The sequence below is a fragment of the Diadema antillarum genome, unplaced genomic scaffold, assembly GCF_040938485.1.
Source record: "Diadema antillarum isolate AM-2024a unplaced genomic scaffold, OU_Dant_1.0 seq00001107_RagTag, whole genome shotgun sequence".
Classification (NCBI taxonomy): domain Eukaryota; kingdom Metazoa; phylum Echinodermata; class Echinoidea; order Diadematoida; family Diadematidae; genus Diadema; species Diadema antillarum.
The window spans coordinates 108768-121933 of NW_027271923.1; the positions used below are offsets into that span (position 1 = coordinate 108768).

General features: G+C 38.4%; 1 protein-coding gene across 1 annotated transcript; it reads right to left on the reverse strand.

Moving 5' to 3' along the window:
• Positions 1–1457: 1457 nt before the first annotated feature.
• LOC139743809 (protein SEC13 homolog) lies at positions 1458–12573 on the reverse strand. The gene is made up of 9 exons (XM_071654266.1): positions 12487–12573; positions 10828–10872; positions 9849–9964; positions 8839–8990; positions 8229–8359; positions 5714–5847; positions 5044–5224; positions 2823–2909; positions 1458–1875 (listed from the first exon to the last, which is right to left on the reverse strand). The coding sequence occupies exons 1-9, from the start codon at positions 12487–12489 to the stop codon at positions 1741–1743; spliced, it is 984 nt and encodes a 327-aa protein (XP_071510367.1). The 5' UTR covers positions 12490–12573; the 3' UTR covers positions 1458–1740.
• Positions 12574–13166: the final 593 nt, after the last annotated feature.

A 13166-nucleotide genomic window follows, 5' to 3' on the forward strand; every position in this document is an offset into this window, starting at 1 on the left:
TATAGCAGAAAATTGCTTATTTCAGAGGAAAACATTCCAAAGGGCAAAGAGAATAATGTGATCCATAGCGTGCTCTCCTAAAATGTATCACCGAAGCTGTGGAATGTTTCCTGCTTGTTATGAGAGAACTCGATGGTCATGGAAATCTGACCTTTAGATTTCTCATCACTCACCATTCACACCTCCATCTAATTGGTAAAATTTATCTTGGCTTTGAAATCTGAGTCATTTGTTGTCTCACCATCAAGATTTAAAGGGATGGTACAGTATTGGTGGAGATGAGAATTGGGCTTTCAACTTTTTGTGAGATACCGAGAAAACACTTGTGATATAGTACAGAGCATACCATTTTAAGAGGAATTCAAAGTTTATTTGATGAAAATCGGGTTTGGAATAACTGAAACATCCAAAAACAAAGTAAAACAAAGCAATCGTAATAAAGTGTGGGTCCCACACTTAATTTGTTAATTAGAATCACTCTTTTTTGGATATCTCAGCCATTTCAAAACCAATTTTCATCAAATAAACGTTGAATTCCTCATAGAATTACATGCTCTTTCATATTTCATAAGAGGTTTCTCATTATCTCACAAAAAAATGTTTGAAACCTGAAATTAGGTCTCAACCAAAACTATACGATCCCTTTAATGTGTATTCTGAAAACTCTATCCTCTTCTCTTTTGTGATGTCCTGCATGCTGCTTGTACTTTCAATGTTTGTGATAAAAGTTGGCAAAAAATTATCCTTCACTGAATAAAACACATTAACACATGAGGTGAACTTGTATGTGTTGCACAGGCCATGAAGATGATGATCAAAACAAAAACTAGAATTCAGAAAACTGTTGGCTATCACTTACTTTCTGGAAATGTACATTTCCACCGGACACTTTGTCCATTACAGCAGGTGACCTGGGGAAATATACATTACAGTAACCAGTTCTATGTGATTTTTTTTTCTTTCTATTGTCTCTCAAAAGCAGAACATCTGTAGAATGTTATATCAAAATAGATTCACTGGCATTAGTATTTTCCTATCTCCATTTTCCCATATTGGTCAATAGCAGATAAAAACATGTTTGAAGCCTTCATTACAATCCATGCTAGCCTCAGTATTGATCAATGAAGTGTCTTCTCAGAGAAACTTTTAACACTTCTGTGAATTTCATTTCTACTGCGTAAATGCCAACTATAGTCCAGATCACATGGACCAGCATTAAAATTTGGACAGAGTTGTTGAAATCAATAATACCTGAAGCAAGACCAGTGCAGACACAGATATGTGGGACTGCATATTCTGGGTACAGTTTCAAGAAGTTGCTGCCTACCTTTACTACATAAATAGATGGAGATTTTTTTTTTTTGTTTTTTTTTAAGTCTGGAGTTTCACAGATACCACCATTCTTATATCCTCTTGGAATGCTTTGTCTGTTCATGAAATGAACAGTTTCAATTTGATAATTTGCTTTGTGGGTGAATTTCCAAAACTGAATGAAGGCTTCAACATGCACGTACACTTCCTATTGGGTGTAGGGTGTGCTGTTCTTTTCTACCCACAATGCAGCATTTTTTTAAAACTAGATATAACCTACACGAAATATAAGGTGATGGCTTGCCAAACCGAGACCTGCCATGTGTGATAAGACAAGGACAGAGTTTTCAAAATACATCAATTGAGTCCGACACAAACATGATTACTGCTGGATATAAGATCTCATGCACAGACGGAAGTGGGAGACCCTCATTGTTCGGGCTGGGCGTCCCCCGTCGTGGTCGTAGCTGTCGGTGGTGTCTGGGTTTGTGACTGGCCTTCTCCCTTGTTGACATCACTCACACATACCCACTGGCCTTCCAGGGACTCCTTCCACAGGCTCACCTGAAAGAGGGAAAAATAGAAAAGATATAGAAAATTAACATAATTTGTTGGTACACATGTCTTCATCACCTACTCATTCACTCCAGAGATGTTAACTTTTGGAAATCAAAACCGGGGAGGATTTGCAACCGACACCAAATAATGTGCACAAAGTGCACATCTCGATTGTAGAGCGCTCAACCCTTGCAGTGGGGTCCAGGGCCTGCCTTAGGGCCTGGGAAGCTCTGTGGTTCTTTACGCTCTCTGGTGCAATCTGAGGCTTATTTCAGAACATTTTCACGTTTGAAAAATCCCCATTTTCGTCATAGCACAATTACATTACCCCAAAAAGTAAACTTTGATTATTTTTTTTTTAAATGTAGTGTCTGAACTTTAAAGTATATCTAGATCTAGACACAACATAACTTGTAACTTAACATAAAAAATAAGGGGACAATGATTATTAAATTTTCAAGCTCTTGGGGTTAGGCCTAAGTCATTTTGACAAGCTATTTTCCCACTACTAATGTATTTTGAGTGATACTCATGTATAACTCATTGATCTAGCTAGGAGTACTTGACTTAACATGTGAGGTAGCACTCTACTGGTGCTTTGAGATTAACAAAGTGGAAACTCGACATAAAGAAATCTGATACAACAAAATAGCTGATATTACAAACTTATTTCTCCGGTCCCAATGAATTTATTTCCTTTGTTTAGTATTGTTTATCCACTACTGATATAACAAAAAATCTCATATAACGAACAAATTGTCTTGGTCCCAAGGATCTTGTTACGCAGAGTTTCCACTGTGTCAGTTGCCAAGGAAACAGTCAGGGTGTGATGAAGCAATTCTTTTTTTAATCTTTCTTCATTTCCTTTATTTGTGTTTTCCAGCTACAATAATTCAAGATCTTAAGTGACTTTGGTCAAGCACACAGTAACAGTTACCAGAGGGAACTCTTACCTTGTTGTCTCCTCCAGATACGGCCAGAATGTTGCCCGTCACTGACCAGCTTACGTGCCACACCACATCGCTGAATTTATTCATAATCTGGGTGATTTGATGCATGGAAAAGACGTGATATGAAAGGTGAAATCTCGCAAGAAATCCAGAATGGATCAACATGTTTTCCCCACACTTTTTTTTTTCCTAGTAGGCAGAAATGCTATGGGCACTTCAAACATACAGCACTTTAAATTCACAGTTTGTAACAAAGAAATAAATAGGTGCTATCTTGTACACCATTAAACATGACACAGTGCACTCCCATTATAACAAACACAGTTGTGATGAAAATCTCATAACAGCATAGTAAAAATCCAGGTTCAAAAGTCATCATCTACATTATACAAATATACCAGGCCTGAGAGGCTCTGGTTGAAACTATGCGCATGAGGTGACTTCAGTAGCACTATTTTCTGAGGGGCACAGCCCCGAAGAAAATAGTGCTACTGAAGTCACCGAAGGCACATAGTTTCAACCGGTGCCTCGAAAAATTGGCCTGGTATATTTGTTTTATATCCCTCCCAATGAATTTAAGAGTATTCGACTGCTGGTATTCTGTAATTTACCCCCTTTTTTAGGGCATCTTGCTTTACTCTTTTCAAGAAGATTGACAAGTCATTCACGCTCGGGAAAGCAGTTAAGCAGGAGGGCAGCGCGTACGCGTACTATGAAGAGACAACTGCACGCTCAGCCGCCAAAGTGTACTCGGTGCATTGCTGTACAACGTACTAGTACTGGTAAACATGCGCAAACTGCAAACTCACTACGCGCTTCATACATGCAATACGCCTACTAGTATCTGATCTGTCAACAAGTACGTTGGTGCCGGTGGTGATGTGCGTGCTCGAGCTGATCAACGATGTGACTGTGAGCTGCAGTTGATTGTGTTTTCTGTCGCCTTTCTAGCTGTCTGTACATCAGTGGACTATCATTTCCTGTTAAAAATGCAAGTATACATTGTAAATTTGGGTAGCATTCAGTAACAGCGAGTCTAAGGTTAGATTAGGCACTGGAAAAATTCTAGCAGTTAAAGCATCGAGTGTCACTGTAAATTCGTGTGATTCGTGTTCTAACGTAAACAGTTAACATTAGACTCTAACTCGTTTAGACACTCTAAAAAATAATTATTAGGATGAGATTACGGGAACTAGGGTCTACTGTTAAACAGGTAGAACTAACATTAGGCTTAACTAGATCTAACTTGCGCTAACGTTAGAAATAATGGCATAAGCAGGCCTACTATCTAGTGCAGTTTGTCAACTTTTGGGTGGGTCTCTCGAGTTAGTGAACTGCGAGACCAACTTTCAAACGGCGAAGCATGAACTCCCCAAAATTAGACAGTCCTACACTGGGATATAGGCATAGACACTACCTCAAATCTAGCATGTGTACCGTAGTTAGGGTATCATACTTTCTCATACATTGCACCAAATCCTTTGAACGATCTTCTATTGGCATACCTCTACGAGTCACGACACGCATCTTCAAAACCAGGGCCAAATGAGGCCTAACCAACGTTAGATATTAGAATAGATCTATAGGCCTACGGTACGTCGAAGAGCCCTCTCTTGCTTATTGTTGTTGTCTAATTATAGATCTACGATATCGCCTACTCTGTTGTAACATAATATAATACCATGATCATCTTTTTAAGTAGAATGAGGGCTTTATAAGAGTCTCTCTGAGTCTCTCTAAACGTTACACGTATTGAGTGTATGCGTGCCTTGCGGTTCTCGCGAAGTGAAGGCGCCGCGATACCCATTCATTTGTACATGGTATCTCTCGCGAAGCGAAGGTGCTGCGATACCCATTCATTTACAAGTGAAATATTTCGCGTCGCGACGCGAAGCAAAAAAGGCGCGAAAATCACCAGCGTGATATAGTTTTTACCATTTCCCTAGGGAGTATAGTCATTTGTATGGTAGAATTATGTTTTGTTGTTTACAGTGCTCTCGACCAATCAGAGGACGAGAAGCAATTTGTGAGGGATATAAAATTTTCTATACTTCGTTATTAGGGTTTGATATAACTAAGAAAACTGCCAGTCCCGAGGACTTGGTTACAACAGGAGTCGCCTGTACTCTCCCACGTCAAAGTTATCACACATGACGCATACAGTAGATGTGCTACAAAACTGAGTTTTGAGTCCAATCGGGGGTAAATCCAGCTTTAAACTCACCTTCGGCGTCCATGTGCTTCCCGTACTCTCGTCATTGGTCCAGATGATCACCCGGCAGTCTTGCGAGCAGCTAGCTATGACACTGTGAGGTAGGCCTATAGAGGGCGCCCAAGCCACATCTCGCACCCAGTCGTTGTGCGCCTCCAACCTGTGCTCCTCTTTCCATTTGCCATCTTCCTCCCTATATAGCAATGCAGGTAAAGACAAAATAAAGCACACCATAAAATAAAGGTGGAAAATATGTGTCTCATTATCAGTGGTATCCCATCGCTCACTAGAACCTGGTTGATCTTCCCCAGGGTTCATGGGAATCTCAGAATCTTGTACAGTGGAAACTCTGCCATAACGAGCTTACAATAAGGTATCACTTTTAACAGGGTAAATTTGGCAGTCCAGGTTTTCCATTCCTGCATTTAGCCGGCCTCTTTTGGTATGTTTACAACTACAACGAGGTAAAATCATGGGGCCCGGTGACCTCAACATAACAGTGGTTTTCCTTGACGGAATGGCTTAATGTTTTCGGTTTTTATTCAAAAGATTTTGTATCAATTACATGCTGAGAAAAAAAGAGAGGTCATTCACTTGGACCCCCTCTGTGATGAAGCAGTTATTGGGTTTCAAGCCAAACGAACGCAATTCAGAGATGCAAAAAGACGCTAGCCACACTTACTTCCAGACCTTGACAAGGTTGTCGCAGCCTCCTGTCACGAGCCTCCTGACCAAGTTCGGTTTCTCACCAGTCGGGGGTTCAATGAGGGAGCCTGGCTCCACTGCAGGGGCCCAGCTCACAGCATTACAGCCAATCTAATGATAATAGTGAAAAAAATTCATCATGGATAAAACACATTTGCCAGTTACATGATTTGTGTTATGCACTATGCTCATTCCAGTCATATTAAACAAGATTTCATACATAAAATATTGTCATTTCTACTCAACACCACTTACTACATTGCAGATGAGACACTCTCTCCATCATTGGTAATCTATATTACAAATGACAACAAACTTTCTGATACAAAAGATGTTGAATGACAGCTTATCTTCAATCATTCAATCTAATAGTCAAAATATCTTGATTGATAGACATAGATGAAGATCATTGCACAGAGAATTCTGGGATATGGTCTGATTTTTCATCATTGGTAGTCGTAATGCTTGAGGTTGAGATCTGAAGTAAAACTGAAAAGGCAGCCATGAAAAGGCAGCCAGAACAACAAGTTACAGTGCACTCCCGTTATAACGAAATGCTCGGGACCGGCAATTTTCTTTTGTTATACCTACATCCTAAAAGCATTGCTTTTTAGTAGGTTCCTAATATTTACACATCATTTTATTACATGTCCTTATACATTTGTGAAATTATGTCTAAAATTGAATGTTGTGTTATACATATTTTACTCCGAAATCAAATGGAATATGAAACCTGAATATGGAATGTGGAATATGGAACTTGAATATAAAAAAAAAAAAAAAATTTGTTACAACCGAACAAATACAATATATAATGAAAACAAGGAAACCACACATAGGCCTATGCCTTGTCTTCTATATCATATTCTGTTTGTTGAATACTCATCATACACTGGAAAGCTATGTGAAATGGGATGGTTCCTTTTCCGAAGGTTCTTAATCCGAAAATGAAATAAGGTTCGTTATTCCGAAGAAGGTCTATTAATAAAAAAAATGAGAAAGATTAGTTATTTCAAAGGTTCGACTATCTTAAGATGATAAAGGTTTGTAATTCCTATCATTTCGGACTAACGAACCGTCGTAATAAGAACCATTATTTCATTGTCGGATTAACGAACCTTATAAATAACGAACCTTTGGAAACGCCAAAATGATCGTAATAACAAACCCTATTTCATTTCTGAATTAACGGACATTTAGGTGTATCAGAATCTGTGTGTTTTGTAATAAAGAACCTTCAGAACAATAAAACGAACCTTATTTAATTTCAGATTATTGTATTACAATAAGGCCAAAAAAAAAAATTGTTGCATTGGCGTAACCCGCCCGACCCTAAAAATTCCGCCGACCCCATGTTTTTTTATTATTTTTTTTTGCTATCGATATCAAATATCTTGTTGATTGCGATCGCGATCGCACAAACCCGGAAGTGGAAACGGCTCTGGGGATATCGGATGTACGAGGGAGAGATCTAGCGCCTCGCATAAGCCTTCCTTGATCAGTACGTCATCTGTTTCCAACACGGACACGTACTCTAACAAGATTTATTCAGTGTATACGTAGCATTCAGACTGCGATGTATTGTGCACAGTTTTGCCATAGGTTTCTTGTGTGGAGAACTTACACGAATCTGTATATGTGGGACTGTAATAGAGATCGCCGTGTGCGATGAAAAGATCGTACATATGGGTCAATTTGCATCTATCTTATCTAAGTCAAAATAGTAAAATATGAAGTGAAAACATTCAGGATAGGGATTTCAACATCTTTAAATTCTGTGAAGGGGTATAATTCCAGTAATATCGGCCTCATAAATGATTTGTAGAATAGATGAACACAGCACATTCGGTGCAGCAGTTGTAACTGTTTACTGAGCTGAGCACGAGTTTTACACGTAAAATGCAGGAAGCAAAAAAAAAAAAAAAAAAAAAAAAAAAAAAATCCGCCCGACCGACCCTATTTGAAAATCTCATGTTACGCCAATGCAACATTTTTTTTTTTTTGGCCTAACACAAGTTCCTCTCGGAAACTGTGCGTGATACACAGAGCAAACACAGAGTGATGTAAAGCATTCGCCCATGCAGAGACGCTATAAATGCTTGTTCCGCTACGTATTTTCAAAAGCGATCCGCATTTCGTTATAATGGAGCACATTTCTTTTGTTTTTCTTTGTCAATGGTGCTCGGAAAAGACTTCGTTATAACGAAAATTTCGCTATAACCGTGTTCATTATAAGTGAATTTTGTACCATGGACTTTAGTGACAATAATTTTGGGACCAGAAGTTTTACTTCGGTAAAATGAAATTTCGTTATAACCGTGTTCATTGTAACGGGAGTGCACTGTATTATCTAATGTCGTTGGAGATAATATGACTGAATGACAGCAACATTGCACTCAACATGGGGTGGGGGGAAGGGGAAGGAAGGGAGGGGGTCGCTTAAATCTTTGGCTTGGAAGAAGTTCTTGAAGTTCTTGAAGCATCCAACTCACCGCATGAGCTTCTGTGATCTTCTGTGACTCCCACTGGCCCTTGGCATGCTCTAGGATGGACACCGACCCGTCGGAAGAAGCAGCTGCCAGAACAAGTCCAAACTCGCTGGGTGCCCACTGGACAGAATTTACTGATAAAACACGAACAAACATATAAAATTGTATGAGACAAACCATTTAAACATTCCTGTGAGTAAAGTGAACTGCATATTCACAGAACAAGCATTATTTATGAAAGCTGATCTCATGATTGCTAATTATCTTCACATGAATAAATTATAATTCAGTATACACTGACAAGACTTAAACTTAGACGCACTTTTCAAATTGCATTAATGAGATAACTTTTGATGCTATTATTACAAGCGACACAAGTTTACAATTCTACAAAATACATGACGAATAAACAAAACATTCCATAACTACACGTTTACAGTTTGATGAACTTTGTGTTATGAGAATAGACAGTCTTATGGTTATCCACCTGGAGGGAAAACCCAACACAATATCCACATTTTTAACATCCTCAGCATTCCATCCATATCCAACTGCTACCTGTGATTTTACCCCTTCCCTCCCCAACTCTTGTTTGCACGCTGCATCATCTCACCGGACGAGTCGTGGCTGTTGTACTCGTAGAGTTTGTCCCATGCGCCGTTGGTCTCCTTCCAGATGATGACCTTCCTGTCGTAGGAGCATGATGCCAGGATGTTGCCGTACATGGGATGCGCCCACGCCACCTGCCACACAGGACCCTCATGGCTGAAGGTTTAGATGAATAGACATTACAACATACAGTACTGGTAGGCATCAATAATAATAATGATAATAATTGATAAAAATAGTAGTGAATCACATAAATCACCTCCCACCAGCTATGTCAGAGTTCACAGTCATATCAACTGTGCAAAACATCTCTTTCAAGTTGCTACTCATGACATTTACATATAGGAATTTTTGCTTCACCAATCTCATAAATTAACTGAAATTAAGATGAAATTGCCATAAAAACAACAGTAACTACTGTCTTCATGGAACACAACCACAAAGTTTGCAATACAGAATCTCTCATCCTTTGGCAAAAAGACCATTTTAAATATAGCAAATTTGTAGATGGTCATCTCTTACACTAAACACAACAGTGAAATAGCATATTCAAAAATAGTTAAACAGTTATTCACCAAAGGCATTGTAGATTATTTCACATAAAATTGGCTATCAAACAGTCTGCCAATAAAGCTTGTTGCTGGTAGCATAATTTATTAATACCCATTGAGGATGGTCTGATTTTGCTACAACACACATTTTACATAGACACCTGCCCATATTGGGACTCTTCTTCACTGGGTTAAACAGCCAAGCTGTTTATTATTTCCATAGCCAAATCATGAAAAGAGACAATACAGATATTTACATTTCATAAATTTAAATCTCCAATTTGATAACATTTTTATGATACATCAAGACTGTGTGATTAGAAGTACACACAATTTCATTATTGATGACACAACATTGGTACATGATGTGCTCTCCCTGGCAGGTTGAAACCTTTGATATAACTGCAATCAATTAAAACAAGAATAACAACAACACCAGCAACAAACAGGTTCTGTTACTTACCCTCTTAAATTGGCAACAAGTGTCTGTTGGCCACCTTTGACATCAAATATCTTCACAGATCTATCTGACGAGCAGGTTGCTAATCTGATTCCATAGTAGTCCATTTGTGCATCATGCTGTTAGTTGGAAAAACATGAAATTAGCTTGACACTGCTGTTCCCAATGCTCACTGAAGTATGCTTGATCTTACAGTGCCCAGCAAAATACATAAAAGTGTACCTATCAATATTCTGAAAATTAACTTTGTGACATGGAAGAGCATTGTTTTTAAGATGTGTGTTTCATCTTTTTTTTTGACAATAACATCATTTGTATAAGAAATTCTTTGGCAGCTTCAGAAATCTACCTAGGCAAGAGATAATGTTTATGACTGAGATTGTATCAGTTAAAGATGATATATCAAACATAATACATCATACACAGAAATATGAATTTTACATTCCTTCAAAGAATCACCAATGACATCCCAATGTTACATCCTGTACAGAGGTACTGGTAAAAGAGGCATGAGGAACTTTTTTCCTCGTTTCCTGTCTGTTGTGACCTATGCTGTACAGTAAATTACATACTAGTACTGCTAAAGTACAATGTAAATCGATGGTAAAGTGTGTAGTTTTCGATACATACATTGTCTCATAATTATAATTCCATTCCTACACTGTATTGCTAGGAAATATTTGTATTTCACACAAAAATGATCATGTCTAATCCCAGCTATGTAAACAATTGCTTCTTTAAGTCGATTCCAGATGATAGGATACAAGAATGAATACCACAATATATTCTCTGCAAACACAACAAACAGAATAAATTCCTTTATTCACTTTGAATCAAGAAATATCTTCGCACTGCCAATTATCTTTCATCATCCGTCATGCAGTTTGTGTGAGGAGCAAACTCAGAGATGAAAGAAAGTCATTCTGGGAATAAGAATGCAACCATTGAGATATAACTTCTGAAATAATAAAAAGCAACTTACAATCATATCTTCATGAGCAGTGTCCACTGTGCTTATTACAGACACCTGTAAGATAAGGTACAAAAACAAGAATATATAAAATTGTTTCTGCGGGTTTACAGGTTTGGTAGGTGGGGTTTGATTTCTAGAGCTGAAGTAGAAATAGCTGTTCATTTCTTGGTAGTCCAAGAAATCTACATAGGCAGACTGACAGATGAATACAGGTAGATGGGTATGACAAACTGTATCATTGTACTACTACTAAGGTTTTTACAGAAAGTGGAATAATCAACAGACAATGAAAATTCTCCACAAATTTGCTGAATATGTCACAAAGTTCATGAAATGATTTGTTTGACACTTACACTTTTTCAGTAACTTAGTCTCCAAGCAAAGTTTGTATAGAATCACCGATTACTGCACATCGTAGGTACAACATACTACTAACAGAGTTTACTTGCACTCATTAAATAACAAGAATGAGATGAACATCATACTGTGCTTTGTCCAGTCTGGACCTCCTAGCAGTATGGATGGTGCATGGTGAGACATTCTATTTCATACTTGATTTACAAGAGATGCTAATGTACTTTCACATTAAGGTAGTTATTTAAAATTCCACATCATTGAACTGTATAAAAATCACGAAAGGATGCAATTATAGTGTTGATGATATCAACATCAATTTACGTACATCTACATGTCGTCCTCTGAAACAATTCCTTCCTTGCAAGCTTCACAATGTACGCTGCTGTGACCTTCGCACAATGGAACTGAAGTTAGTCGCTCATATTTATTGGTAAATATATCCTCATCATATTCAAGTTAAATTAGGTTGCTAACTTCAGATTCTGATTGTGTAGGCAGTGTATGCCACAAAAAGGTCCCAAAAGAGCAAGTTGTTTTAAAAAATTGCAACACCATACATTAAAATTAACCCATTGAGGACAGATTTTATACATCATGCATTTCTTATGGACACTTGCCCGAGTATTCTCGGGACTCGTCTTCAATGGGATAAGGCTTGAAATTAATAAATGGCAAGCCTGTCTCATCTAACAAAAATAACGTACCACTTGAGCGCTTCGTGTTTAGGTAGCAGTACAGAGAGCTCATTAAAAAGAGGTTTGAGCGATGAATATAATTAAAAATTGACATCAATATTATCAGCACTTTCTGATAATAAAAAGTGTTTTGGCCAAATTTATGAGAGTGATATTGGAAATGTAGCTTTTATCAAGCAGGGAGCAGGGAGATCTGGAGAGTGGAGTGTGCACTCCGTCCGCAGTCCGAGGCTTGGGCATAATCCACCCACCTGATTCGATAAACACAAATAAATTGATGATATGTCAGCGACCCTCTCCTTCCAACTGTGAATCGCCCTCGAGCTCCGAATAACATAACGCCTAGCCCTTCCCTTCCCAAGATCTGTCAGAGTTGGTTAAATTTCACCGCTCGCTCTTTATCGATCTTGCGTAAAACTCCACTTACATAAATCTCAGTATGTGGGATAACGCAATCCGGTCGCTTTGAAGTGACGATACATGGCCAACTACAAAAACAGAGTTTACAATACACATTGTACTCAACCAGAACATCACCTAACCTTGATTGATGAGAAAAAAATATGACAATTATCATACGACAGAACAGACACTAAAAATAAAAGAAACTACTCACCATCTTGCCCGAATAGGATCAACACTATCGATACGTAAAGCGCTGGGAGCTGGGACCGGTAATTCAACGTGGCGATAAATGACACGACTATACTGTGTATACTGTGTATTGTATTGTACAGTGTGTATGTACTGTACGGCTGTACGTACACTAGTGTATGGACGTGTGTCACAGAACTACTAGTATGTGTCCATTTTGCGTTATTTTGCGATGGCGCCATCTTGCGGCGAAAGGCCTAGACTACTGTTTTAGTTCAGTGAGCTGAGGGGTTCCTTCCACAAAACTCTGGTTCCTTCCCCACCTCCCTCGATCTTGTTTTTGTTTCTCCCCTCAGCCCTTTATTTATTTACAATACATCGTGAATCATTTCCACTCATCTGTATGTATTGTTTTTTTGAGGGGGGGGGGGGGGGAGACTTTGCTTTTTCAAGGTCCCACGCAACATTGGCCATTTTAACATGCATGCGCTCTGATTCATTTTTTTTATTATTATTATTATATTGTGGTACATGATGTACATGTACCACAAACTTTGTGGTACATACACATGTGAATGGTTTGTGACAATAAACTGAAATTGATTGATTGAAAGTGCTACGTGATTATGTGTATAATATTTTGCCTTGAGAGTTTCTAGTAATTGTTGTAAGAGAAAGATCCCTGGTAGGATCATTTATTAA